General features: G+C 59.5%; 1 protein-coding gene across 2 annotated transcripts in view; it reads right to left on the bottom strand.

Annotated features, from left to right (window-relative positions):
• Positions 1–12,491, bottom strand: part of CLMN (calmin) — a 101,431-nt gene that overhangs the window by 22,376 nt on the left and 66,564 nt on the right. For both annotated transcript variants that reach the window (XM_062181097.1, XM_062181098.1), the window contains exons 4-8: positions 11,538–11,621; positions 6,920–7,012; positions 4,791–4,981; positions 3,219–3,412; positions 2,370–2,452 (exon numbers count right to left, since the gene is read on the bottom strand). In XM_062181097.1, the coding sequence (XP_062037081.1) occupies positions 2,370–2,452; positions 3,219–3,412; positions 4,791–4,981; positions 6,920–7,012; positions 11,538–11,621 (645 nt within the window). The remainder of the gene's footprint in view (positions 1–2,369; positions 2,453–3,218; positions 3,413–4,790; positions 4,982–6,919; positions 7,013–11,537; positions 11,622–12,491) is intronic.

Below are 12,491 nucleotides of genomic sequence, written 5' to 3' on the forward strand. Positions count from 1 at the left end.
ACCACAATGAGCAGCTCCCCCTCCTCGGTGCTTGTTTGAGGAGGGACCACATTTTCTAAGGCACAAACAACTCACTGAGCTCAATCTCTACTGTTATTCTGCACGCCAGGCCTGGCACAGAGTGAATTCAAACGTGAAGCATCAGGGGAACGAAACCCCAAATCAAGAGCAGAAGCAGTCGGTACAAGCCGCCCCAGGGCTGGAATCTGCAAAGGTTCTAGAACAAGCATTAGCCAACCCCTAAGGAGACACGGGCAATGCTTCCGGCTGAAGGAGAGGTGATCACTAGAGAAGCCTGGATCAAGTGTCCACATGGTAAATATACAGTTACCAGAAAAGACCATTTCAAAGCTTTTTTTAAAAAGAGTCTTCTGTCTAAAGCAAAAATAATAAAGTTGAGGGGATTAAAATACATGACAAACTTCATTAAAACGAAAAGATCCAGTCATCAGGAAAATACAACCCTAAACACCCATGCACTTAACAGCCCAGCTCAGCACGTGCAAAGCAAAACCAGAACTAAGAGGAGCGATACATCCACAGATCCAAATCACAGTTGGATCTTTAAGAATATTTCTCTCCTATGCCGATTGATAGAAAGAGCAGAACAATTACCTATCAATCACCTATCAATCAGTCTATAGGCCATTAGGATCCCAGTGACAGGCTGGCAGCACAAGACACACCCCTGTCAAGGGCATGTGACACGTTTACCAGAGAACCTGTAGGCGGGACCGCACAGCGAGGCAGACGTGTGCCCGTGGCCAGGCCTCTCCAGGCTCACAGGCGCTCCTTCGGCGGACCTGCGCAGGGCCAGCTCCCTGGGCGTCCCGCACGTGGGGAGCGCTGGTCTGCATTCCCTTAGGGACGTGAGTGGCTCCCGCTGCACGGACGACCGTGCTCGGACAACCAGGCTGCCTTTCGGCAGGCACTGTTTCTTGGCCGGCCTCTCTTTCTCCACGTTCAGTCTCTGACCCCAGCACCGGAGACTTCCAAGTATCAGATGTGCTGAATCCTGGCCGTGGCCTTGGCTCTCCTCAAATACCGTAAGGTTCGAGTGGATCTCAAACCCCGCCTACAGAGTAACTGAAAGCCCCAGTGCCCCATGTTTCGGAATTCAGCAAGGGGCCAGGGCAACTGAACTGCAGAGGAGTTGCCAACCAGCACCACGTCAACTCTTGTGCCCCACACAGCCCTGGGGACTTCATGTAGGCACTTACCCTTCACACGGCCCCAAAACAGGAAATGTATGTGCACAGCTGTACCAGGCATCAGAGAGGGCAAGAAACCAGCCTGAGCTCACACAGCAGAACCCGAAAGGCATTCCTGCTCCCAATGCCCTGGGGCAGCGTCAGGTGATGTACAGACAGACAGGAAACACACAGATCGGTACCAGCGGGAACGCCAAGCACCAAAACCCTGCCTGGATCTTCTGTACAAAGTGGATCCCAGATCCCCGCTGTCCATTGTAGGGGGCCTAAAAGCTTGAACTTCGGCATCACAGACACAGGGGCCAACCCTGGCTCTGCACTTGGCATCTGTGTGACCCTGGGGAGGTTTCTAAGCCTCTCTGAGCTGGCAAAGCCTCATGGGTAACAGGAGGCCCATGACTCTGAGCCACCCCGCACTGCTTGGGGACAACCTGAGCAACCGCCAGCTAAAACAGCTGCTCTGATGAGCGCACACTTAGAACACCTGAAATGATCACGCATCTGCTGACCCCTGACCGCTCTCCCCATTACAGCAAGGCGTCCAAGGTCAAGAACCCACATCCCCGAGCCAGCACCAGGTGTGCGCGCATCACAGATACAAGCAGTAAATGAGGGCATTGTTTGCGTCGCTGCTGCCATAGCGTCAGCTCCAGGCTGCGCCCAGGCAGGGCGGGAGATGCAGTGGCACCGCGACAACCTCTCCAAGGTCTGATGCGGCTCCAACAATGTCTGTCGCCAAACACAGTCTGAGATGCTGGAGACAGGAAGACTTGCCCACGAACACTCGCTCTCTTGGATCATTTTAAACACTCTGCTAAAACCTGGGAGCCTGCTACGGCGTCCCACCCACCAGCACCTAAGGAACAAATAGCAGACACACAGGGGCAGCGCGCACCTGTTCCGACCATGGCAGAGTCTGGTACAAAAGAGCCCGTGAGAGGCGGGACTGTCTACGTTTCTGCCCTCACCCCCACCTCGCTTTGAGTTCATACGCTACGTAGAACGCCGACGTGAAGACGTGGCAAGACAACGTTCGGGGACCGGAGCTCCATTTGACCCTCACGGCTGTCGCGCCACACAGCCAGGGGCCCCGCTTCCTCCCACAGCCAGCGGAGGAAACGCACATCTCTGAATGAAAGGTAAAGAAAACAAACATACGACTTCCAGCTCCGGGAAACGTTCCAGAAACTGGGCCACGTAAGTCACGATGGACTGCTCATCCGGCGAGTCGACCATGATGTCTGTGAAGAGAGGCACAGGCGTTAGGGGCACCCGGGGCGAGCTTCCACGGCAGCGGGGGCTTCGCGCGGACAGAGCCCACAGACCACCGAGGGAGGAACCCACGGCGGAGAGAGGACCGGGCACGTGGGATGGAGGAGCTGTTCCCACGGCTCCTCGCTCCCCACCCTCTGTCCCTCCTTCCTGGCTGGTTCAGTCCCTTCCACTGGGAAGAGCCAGCCCCTGGCTGGGCCCACCGGCGAGTACTGTGAACCAGGAGCCCCACACCCTGCGCAGGGAGTCCCACGTGAGCCCAACCCACGTGGAAAGCAGCTGGACAGAGAGCCGAGCACCCACGCCATCATTCTGCTCGCGAAGGGAGCAGCCTGAGATGTGTGCTGAGCTCTCTTTGCCACAGTGTCACGTATAAAAGGGACTCTTCCAGGCCACCCAGTGACTACCGAGTAAACTCTAGTAAATGCTAGGTGGAGCAGCCCATGTAGACATCTGCCTGAGCCATTATAGCAACAGGTAAAATTCCTATGCTGTATCATAATGTGAAGTAACCACAGTAAGAGACCATTAGATAGACGTTGAAGAAAACCAATGATGTAAGGATATAGTTAGCTGTACAGAAAACATGGGAAGCACACATGATCTGAGGACAGGAATCAGAGAGAAAAACCCCTGCATTAGAGTCCCCTGTGTGCCCCCAGTTCCCTGTCTGGAACAGCAGGTGCACGCTTGCGGTAGAACTTCTCTCAAAGACTGAGTGAGCAGGGCCGCTACCTTCGGGATCCAGGAGCCTGGGGATGCGCAGGGCCTCGTGTGCGATGCTGAAGGCCTTCTCCAGGTTTGCCCGGGCGGAGTCCTCCAGCGCCTGCTTCATGTCCACCAGGCTGGGGTCGATGGCCTTGATGATGGCCAGGAAAGCCATGCCGCTCCTCCAGCTGCCCGCGAAGTCCTGCACCGCCACGCCATACCTGAGGGGCAGCAGAGGCACACGGTGCGCGTTAGAACCGGGTTCACGGCACGTGTTAGAACCACGAGGTCCACGTGCAGCCGCCTCGCCGGCCTCCACACAGGGCTGGGCGCCGCTGACCTGGCCAAGCACAGATGCCCCGGCCCCTGAGCCTTCCCAGTCCCACTTCCCGACAGCGGGAAGGGAGGGCACCACGCATGCAGCAAATCAGACCTGTGTTTCCAGACACGAGGGGTCCTCAAAAGTTACACAGAAAATGTGCACTATGAAAAAACTTCCCAGATTTCAACATTTTTACACCAAAATACACTTTTCCATTCCATTTTCCATGACCTTTTGAAGTTCCATTGTATAAAGGGGCAATTATTCACACTATTTTTTTCTTAAAGATCTGCTTATTTGAAAGGCAGAGCTACAGAAATAGACAGAAGTCTTCCATCCATTGGTTCACCTCCCAAATGGCCACAACAGCCAGGATCCAGCCAGGCCGAAGCCAGGAACCTGAAACTCCATCCAGGTCTCCTACGCGGGCCCCAGGGGCCCCAGTACTTGGGTCATCTTCTGTTGTGTTCCCAGGAGCATTAGCAGGGAGCTGGATCAGAAGTGGAGTAGCCGGGACTCAAACTGGAGCTAACAGGTGAACCAGAGGATGGTAGATCTCTCCCTCTCCCCCTCCCTCTCCCTCTCTCTCCCCTTCCCCCTCCCTATCCCTCCCTCTCTCCCTCCCTCTCTTTCCTCTCTCCCTCTCTCCCTCCTCTCTCTCCTCCTCCCTCCCTCCCTCCCCCCCCCCCTCTCTCAAATAAATAAATAAGTACATCTTACAAAACAAAAGCACTCCTGCAGGCACAGGGCCCAACAGAGGGCTGGAACTCAGCTCCAGTTTTGCTGTCTCGTGCTGGGAAGACGAACCTCCAGCAGGTCCCAGGATGACTGCGCTTTGAGTGAGGGCAGACACTGCCACACACCCTGAAGCTAACTGACAAACAGTGTACGGTATTCGTGCCCAAGCAGCACGGCCATGTCGACGATGGATGACCACCACGAAAGGCCCTCTGCTCTGTATTCAAATGCTCTCTACAGCTTTCTGCAGACGCGTGCGCGTGCGTGTGTGTGCACGTGTGTATGCGTGTGTGCGTGCACGTGGGTGTGAGTGTGCGCGTGTGTATATGTGTGTGTGTGACAATGGCGACTGCAGTGTGCCCAGCTCCAAGAGCCTGCATGAAAACGCAGACCCATGCGTGCTGGGTGCCTTCAACAACGTCCGCTCCCTTTTCTCCACCACCCGCAGGCTGGTGAGCACCCCCACCCCACCCTCACCCCCACCCCCGGGCCTGAGACAGCAGGGAACACAGGCTGGGGGCTGGGGGGCTGCCGCTCACTTCCGGGTCTTCCTCTGCACCCAGGCCAGCAGGGTCTTGATGGCTTTCCTCTGGTCTTTCACGGACGTCGCCACGCTCCTCTCCGTGGTGGGTGTGGGGGGGAAGGAGGAGTCGGAATCCGTGCTCCCGGAGCCGGGCGACAGGCTGGAGGACGCGGAGTTCCTGCTGAGGTTGCCCGTGAGCTCCTTGATCTGCAAGGAAAGCCAGGTCTCAGAGCCCGGGCCGCTCTGGTCCTCCCCGCAGGCAGCCCCAGGTCTGCCCGGGGCCGCGTGCACCCCGGCCGGAGGGACCAGAAGTCCTCCCCACAGGGAGAAGCCTTGCTGATGGCAGCGTCAGGGACAGGGCTGGCCTGGGGCTGGCCTGAGCGCCTGGTGCCGCCTGTGGTGCCCAGCTACGGCACAGACCGCCTCCTCCCGGAGTAGCCCCAGCTCCGGCCAGCGGCGGCGGCTCCCGTGACTTCCTGGCCCCTCCTCCTGCCCCCTTCCCTCCGTGCAGTGATGGTTCTAGAATGCATCACATTCCTTCAAACCCCACTGCCTCTGCTCATCCCAGTCCCGCCGCCGCCTGCCTCTACCCTTGAACCCCTACCAGAGGGGCGCTTGTGAGAAGCGCAGAAGCCCAGGGCCTGCCTACGGGACTGGAGCCTGCATTTCAGCACCCCTCCGGGCGACTTCCGTGCAGGAAGTTTGAGCGGCACTGGTGGTGGCACACTCCTACTCATCCCTCAACACCCAGCTGTGGGACCACTTCCCCCAGGAGCCCTTCCCCACTCCCCTGCCCCACCTAAGGCTACTGTCTGCTGGGAGCTCACACCCTGACCGTGGCCTGCACCCCAGAGTGCTTCAACATGGGACTGACTCGCCAGAGATCCCAGAGGGTCACCAGGGTGGGGCCTGTGGCACGGCAAAGAATCTGGGTGGAAAATGAATGCAAATCTACTGTGGATTTAAGGTGGCAGGGTCTGGACGTGTCCCCAGGTCACGTGCCGGAAACATCATCAGCAAATCCATCTGTGTTTGGCATGGGGGGGGGCTTTGGTGGAGAGAGTCGGATGCGGCCAGGGGGGTGGGGCCCGTGTGACGGCAGTGGCGGCTCCGTCAGAAGCGGAGAGCGACACGAGCTGGTGCACCTGCTCTGGCCACGTGATGCCCTCTGCCGAGCTGGGACGCAGCGCAGGGCCCTCACTGGATACCAGCACCGTGCTCAGGCCTCCGGACCACGAGGCCCTGTTCTTCCCAGATCTCGGGCATTCTGCTATAGCAACTAGCAGACTACGGCAAAGGCCTGTTTGTTAACAGGCAGCAGAACCTGAAGTGCACACAGAACCCCGTGCAGGGGACAGAGGGCTCGCGTTCCTCGCTTCTCCTGGAGCTCACCCCGCATTAGCTGTCCCTTTCATAGATGTGCAAGCTGAGGCTCAGCGAGCACCCCTCTGAGTTCACGGCTCAGCCACTATGGGATCCGCGGTCTCAGATCTCTGGGCTAGTGCCCCTTGCATGCTAGTGTGGAGCCCAGAGCCCCGGCAACCAGCCCTGTGTGGACCTGAATTTTTGCTCTCAGGAAGACAATTCAAGAAGGAACCACAACTTTCTACCTCACAAGAGGGTGGGTTTCAGAGGACGATGTCGGCTCGTCCCTCCTGGTCGGGGACACGGACTGGGGCGTGGGCTCCAAGTCACACCCCGGCCACGGTGCGGCCCCTCGTCCGCCGAACCCGCGTTTCCAAGTCCGGCTGAGGCTGCCACGCCCAGCGCACCTTCCTCCTCCAGGGGCATCTTCAGGCGAACGCTTGAATCCGCTCCCTGCACTGCTGTCAGGAGGGGAACTCTACCAAGTTCAAGTTCTGGCCGGAAATATCGCCCCAGTTGAGAACAAAATCCTATTTAACTCCTCAAGTCTTAGGGGGAGGATCTTCCCTTCTAGAGAACACAGCTCCCTCTGCTTGGAAAGCCCCAGGGACTCAAACGGTTTGGCAGCCAAATTCCCACGATTCTTTTTCCCAGAACAGAACAGATCCAGAGTGCTGGGAACCGAGCGTCACTGTGGCCCTGCACCCGGAACCCTGCGCTCTGTGTGCGACACGCAGGCTCTGCCTCCTGCCCATGCACGCACGGAGCAGACGATTTTACCTGGAAGAAGAGGATGATGTTCCATATCAGCCCGAGAACCAGAGAGGGGTTGCCGTCCGCTATTTCTGCTGCGTCGATGCTAACCAGTTTGACCTGGACAGAGGCAAGACATGTGCTTAAAGAGCGGCTTCCAGGGACTGGCACACGGTTCTGCCCCGCGCCCTCACCAGCCTGGTCCTCGGGCTCATCCTGTGCCATCCGGCACCGCACAAGGCCACTTCCCAGGGACCCCCCCCCCCCCCCCCCCGCCAGCAAGAATGCACTTCCCACAGGCAGGCCGTGTATCCTCACAAGGATCCTAACTACCCCTACGGGCTGGGTGGACCAGAGAGGGTAATGTCACACAGGAGAGCCACACAGCTACAAAGTGTCAGCCTCCTTTCTAAGGAGTTTGTGCATGTCCAGGGAGGCTGTATGGCGGCGACAGTAACACCACGGACCCCCAGATTTCATACATCCCTGGGACAAGCAGGGGCTGTGGATGGTACCTGCACGGCTGCAGAAAGTGTGCTAGGACAAGTGGATCCCACTGATGGATGGCCCCAGTGCATGCAAATGATCCCCCACACTAACGAATCAGACTCTGGGGCGGGGCCCAGCCATCGGGTAGGGGCAGCACAGCCCTTGGCCAGGCTCTGGCTCTGCCAAGGAAACCCAGGAGCAGAGACCAGAAAGGGCCGGGCAGCAAACATGGCAGCCACAGCGGCTTCCGATCGGCCCTCGACGGAGGTGAGAGCCGACCTTCAGGGGAGACAGGAGAAGCAGGGTGAGCCAGGGTAGGTTTCCACGTCCACACGGCAAAATTCTTCCCCGGAGACTCGGGAGAGAGAAAACCAAGAGGGTGCCTGCCCCCAAAACTCTCCTCCCTCCCTCCCCTGCCTCTCCTCTCTCCTCCCCCTCGTGGCTCCTGGAGGGGGGTCTGACCTCTCCGGCAGGGCTGGCGACACCACCACTCCACGCAGCCCGCTCCTCAGAGCAGACATCTAGGCGAGGTCTGTTTCGCCGGCGGATGCCAAGACTCTAATTCAGACAGCACAGGCCCGTGACGGGCGGCTTGGCGGCCAGGCAGGATGCTGGCAGTGCTCACATTCAGGCCCGACACCCTGTCCTCATTCGTCATGAGCACGCGTCCTACGTGACCAGTCACGTGCGGGACCCGGCCCACTGTCTCCCGCACCCCCGGACCGACAGCTCCCTCCTCTGTCTCGTGGTTTGCAGCACACATCCTGGTCTGTGGCCATCAAAGCAGTCAACCTGGTGACAGGGTCCAGGGAGGCCAGGCGGCGAGCGACAGGTGTGGCCCTCGGAAGTTCTGCAGCGAGAGCGTGGAGGGCTGTCTCGCAGGGTTACCCTGCGGCGCTGCACAGGGCGCGTGGGCTGAGCCGGGAACACCGGGCCCCTGGGGACTGAAGCGGTCTCCTGCCAGGAGGTGGGAGAACCCGGCCCAGGAAAGGAGCTGACTGCGCGTGGTCCCAGGCCGCCAGCCGCGCTCTCCCCCTGGGGCACTCACAGCTCCCCAGCCAGGCTTCAGGGACAGCGCCCGCCCCTGCGCCCGCTTTGGGCTGGTACACCGAGGGCAGCAAGTCAAGGCCTGGTGAGCGACAATGACCGTGATGCTCCTGGCTTCTACTGACCCCATGTTCCTCACAGGCCAGCTCCTGTGACGCGCACAACACACCCATTGCATAGATGAGGAAGCTGAGGCTCGGAGAGCTGGAATGACTTCTGGAGGTCCCTGCGCGTGGGGCAGCCCGTCTCTGACCCAAGAGCCAATGCTATGCTTCGTGCTGGGGGTGGTGTGTGACAGAGAGGTCTCAGGTTGGCTGTGGCAGACAGGACCAGGCTGCCCATCCGTTCCAGCACGGCTTAGCTCAGCAGAACCGGCCTGTCCTCCCAGGAGCTGGGCCCGCAGGCTCAGGAAGGCACCCACAAGGCCCTCTGTGTTCTGGGAGCGAGACACAGCCGGCATCTGCAATGCCAGCCTTCACCCGTCTCCCTACCTGCACTCCCCTGCCCTCTCTGCCTGTCACCTGTCCTACAGCCTGGTAAATGGAGCCGCACGGGTGTAATGCTGACACTACACGCCGCCTTCGGGACGCCTCCTGATGGTTAAGGGAAGATAAACGGAGCAGGAGCCCTTCATGTGGTACCGTACGATGAGATGGCTTGTGCGGGAAGTGTGGGAAATACTGGGAACGGGTTGCAGAATGCCAGGCCCTCCGAGCCACGGCCACACGCTTCCCGGGAGCCACACCCGGGCACAGGCTGGTCCACCCGGCTGCGCTGGGCTCGCTGTGTGCTTTCACCTGCAGGATCACGGCTCCTCCCCATGCACCTGCTGTGGCCTGCAGCACACTGACCATGGCGGGGGCGGGGGCGTCTCTCCCCACCCCCCGACCCTGGGCATCTCAAAGCACGGAAGTGTTTCTGATGCAGCTGTTTGTCCCCAGCTCTGAGCACAGCTCCAGGGCCATGGAAGACACTCAGTAAACGTGATCCAAGGGACTCCTAGGAGCAAACCCATGACCAACCTGGGCAACACTGTAGACCAACACGGGGGAGACCTCTTCCTCCATGTCGGACTCATGGCTGCGGGCAGCCAGTGGAGCAGGAGAGGCCTCTGGGGAACGAGGTGGCGGCAAGAGGAACCGGTATCCTGGGTCAAGGGTCCCTCCCATGCTGCTGAGAGCCACAGGGAACGCCCAGTCCTGGAGGAGTGGGCGTGAGCACCGCCCAGCGTGTGGCTGCCGCAGGGGAGCTGGAGCTAAGGGAGCCCCGCAGAGCCCACGTGGCGACACGTTCACTCCTCCGTGACTCCCGGCCCCCAGAGCAGCCCGGGCTTGTTCGCATCACTTCTGTTTTACAGATGCGGGAAGCGAGGCTCAGAGAGGCCAGGCTGTTTTGCCACAGCTCCTGGAAGCGAGCGGGGAGGCCAGGACCGCAAACGTCGATGACCGTGCGACGCGACGTGCTTCCTTCACAGGCAGCTTTACTGAGACGGAACGGACGCTGCAGCCAATCCGCCGTCTCACGTACACAAGGCCACGGAGTCACGTACACAAGGCCACGGAGTCACGTACACAAGGCCACGGAGTGAGCGCATTCACACAGCCGCGCCCCAGCACAGCCGCCTTTGCGACATCTCCCCCGGCTCCAGAGCCTAATCCCCCGTCTCCCCAGCGCCCAGCCAGCGCCACACCTCCTGGCTGTCTTTCCAGACGGTCCCATCCGGGACACCTCCCCCGCGTGGACTCAGCCAGCCAGGGCTCCTCTGCGCCTCCTTTCCCTTCGCATGAGGTTCCCATGGCTCATCACAGTGTGGCCGGCATCGGCTTCATGCTTTTGTTGCTTTTAAAGGTTTACTTATTTATTTGAAAGTCAGAGTTATAGAGAGAGAGGGACAGAGATCTTTCACCTGCTGGTTCACTCCCTAGATGGCTGCAATGGCTGAGGCTGGGCCAGGCCAACACCAGGAGCCAGGAGCTCCTTCCAGGTCTCCCTCGTGGGTGGCAGGGGCCCAAGCACTTCCACTGCTCTCCCCAGGTGCATCTGCAGGGAGCCGGATCAGAAGTGAAGCAGCCAGGACTGGAACCGCTGGCTTTACCTGTTACGTCACAAAGCCAGCCCCTTCGTTGTTTTACCACCAAAACCAGAATGCAGTATGGAGACCAGCACAGGGGACGCATTCGTTCATGATGGACATTTGGGCTGTTTCCACCTTTCCGCCATGACAGACAGTGCTGCTCTGAACTGTGATGTGCTGTGTGGCTGGGGAGGCAGAGCCCCCTGTGTCCCCCAAAGGCTTCCGGCTCCACCATCCCATCCACGACTGGGGAATCTGAACACGCAATGGTGGCAGAGGGGCGAGGGGAGGGCTACCCGGAGGCGGGGCGAGGGGAGTGGCCGCCCGGAGGCCACCTGCGGTAGTCCTGGCGCCTGGCACCCCTGGGTTCCGTCTGTGCCTGAGTCTCCAATCTTTCAAGTCATCACATGCGCTCAGTATCTTTCCAGCAGCTGCCCTGTTTCGATGAGCCAAGGCCAGCTCTGTGCTGGCCACAAACAGCCCCACACAGATCACCCTGCATGATGCTTAACTGTACAAGCCGGTGCTGGGCAAGTGCCAGGCGAGCTGGCGCTGGTCACCCAGACTGACGGCTGAAAGCCAGTGCAAGGGGAGCCCCGAAATGCAGCCCTCGTGGGCCTCCCCGCAGAGTTCCACACGCAGGGAAGGCTCGCTTCAGTGTAGCGAGTCACAGCACAGAGGGAGGAGGGAGGACCCCATCATTTTCCTCCTGGCTCTCTTAACCCCCAGTGAGCTCTCCCGTGTTCTAAGCTCCACGAGAACGTGGTCCACTCTGACAGGTGTATTGCAGACTTGCTTACAGGACGAAGAGTGAACATCCCACTTCAGTTCTACAGAGCTGAGAACCAGGACGGGCTACGGGACTGCCGCCCTGACGGACGTGAGGAGTGGGCTGGGCAGACACCAAGGTCCCTGATGCCCTGAGATGCCCGTTCCATCCCAGCCGACGCCCCCTCCCCTGCTTCTCCCCAGACCAGCACCCAACATCAAATCCTGCCCTCCACGTGGCAGGCAAGCGCGGGGACGAGGACTTACATTGCTATCTTCCAAAAACGTCAGTGCTTTTGCGATGTTGTTCAACCGAAAAATACGATGCGATGAGGATTTGTACTCGTGCAGCTGTGGAGCAAAGCAGAACGGGACGAGCCAGTCAGCACAGCCAGGCCCTGCTTGGCGCTCTCTGCACCTTTCTCGCGTGAATCTCAAGAGCAAGACCCAGGCTCGTGGCTGAAGCCCCCCTGGACTGCATGCAGTGCAGGTGTGGCTCAGGGCACACCCCTGTGGCAGCAGAGTGAGTCCGCCGTGCTGACAGCACCTGAGTTCCTGCAGGGGGCACGCTGCGGGGGCAACGAGGGACAGATCGGTCCAGTTTCTCTCGCTGGCCCTGCCTGCAGCTTGTTGGGCTCCTCTCTGCTCCAGAACCCTCGGTAACGTTGTTCTCACTGAACCGCTACCGGGAGCGGAGCACGAGCCGTCTGCAACACCGCCCTCCCTGGTGGCGGTAGATGTTTCTACTCTCTGGCCAGGAGCTGTGTGGACAGTTATCTCGGGTCCAGGTGGAGAGGAAGGGGGGGTGGGGGGAGAGGGAGGAGTAGGGGGAGAGGTAGAGAGAAAGGGAGGGAGGGGGAGGGGGAGAGAGAAGCAGAGAGAGAGAGAGAGAGAGGGAGGCCTGCCTGCAGAGAGAGAGAGAGGTGCCTGCCTGCAGAAGCCAAACTCCTGACAATGGCCGTTCTGCACAAGAACACCACCAAATTTCATGGAACAATGGAATGGACAGGTACACTTATTTTGATGGAAAAATCTTGAAATCTATGCATGGCTTCTCCCACAATACACATTTCCCACAAACTTTCTGAACCCCCTCCTATGCCGGGAGACTTGGAGCTCCTCTATCCTGACTGGGAACTCAGTGATGTCCCGAGAGGGTGGAGGTGTGGGTGTCCGTGCGGCAGGGAAGGGGCTGTCAGGCCACCGAGGACGAGCTCACTG

Source organism: Lepus europaeus, chromosome 22 (assembly GCF_033115175.1).
Source record: "Lepus europaeus isolate LE1 chromosome 22, mLepTim1.pri, whole genome shotgun sequence".
NCBI classification, from domain to species: Eukaryota; Metazoa; Chordata; class Mammalia; order Lagomorpha; family Leporidae; genus Lepus; species Lepus europaeus.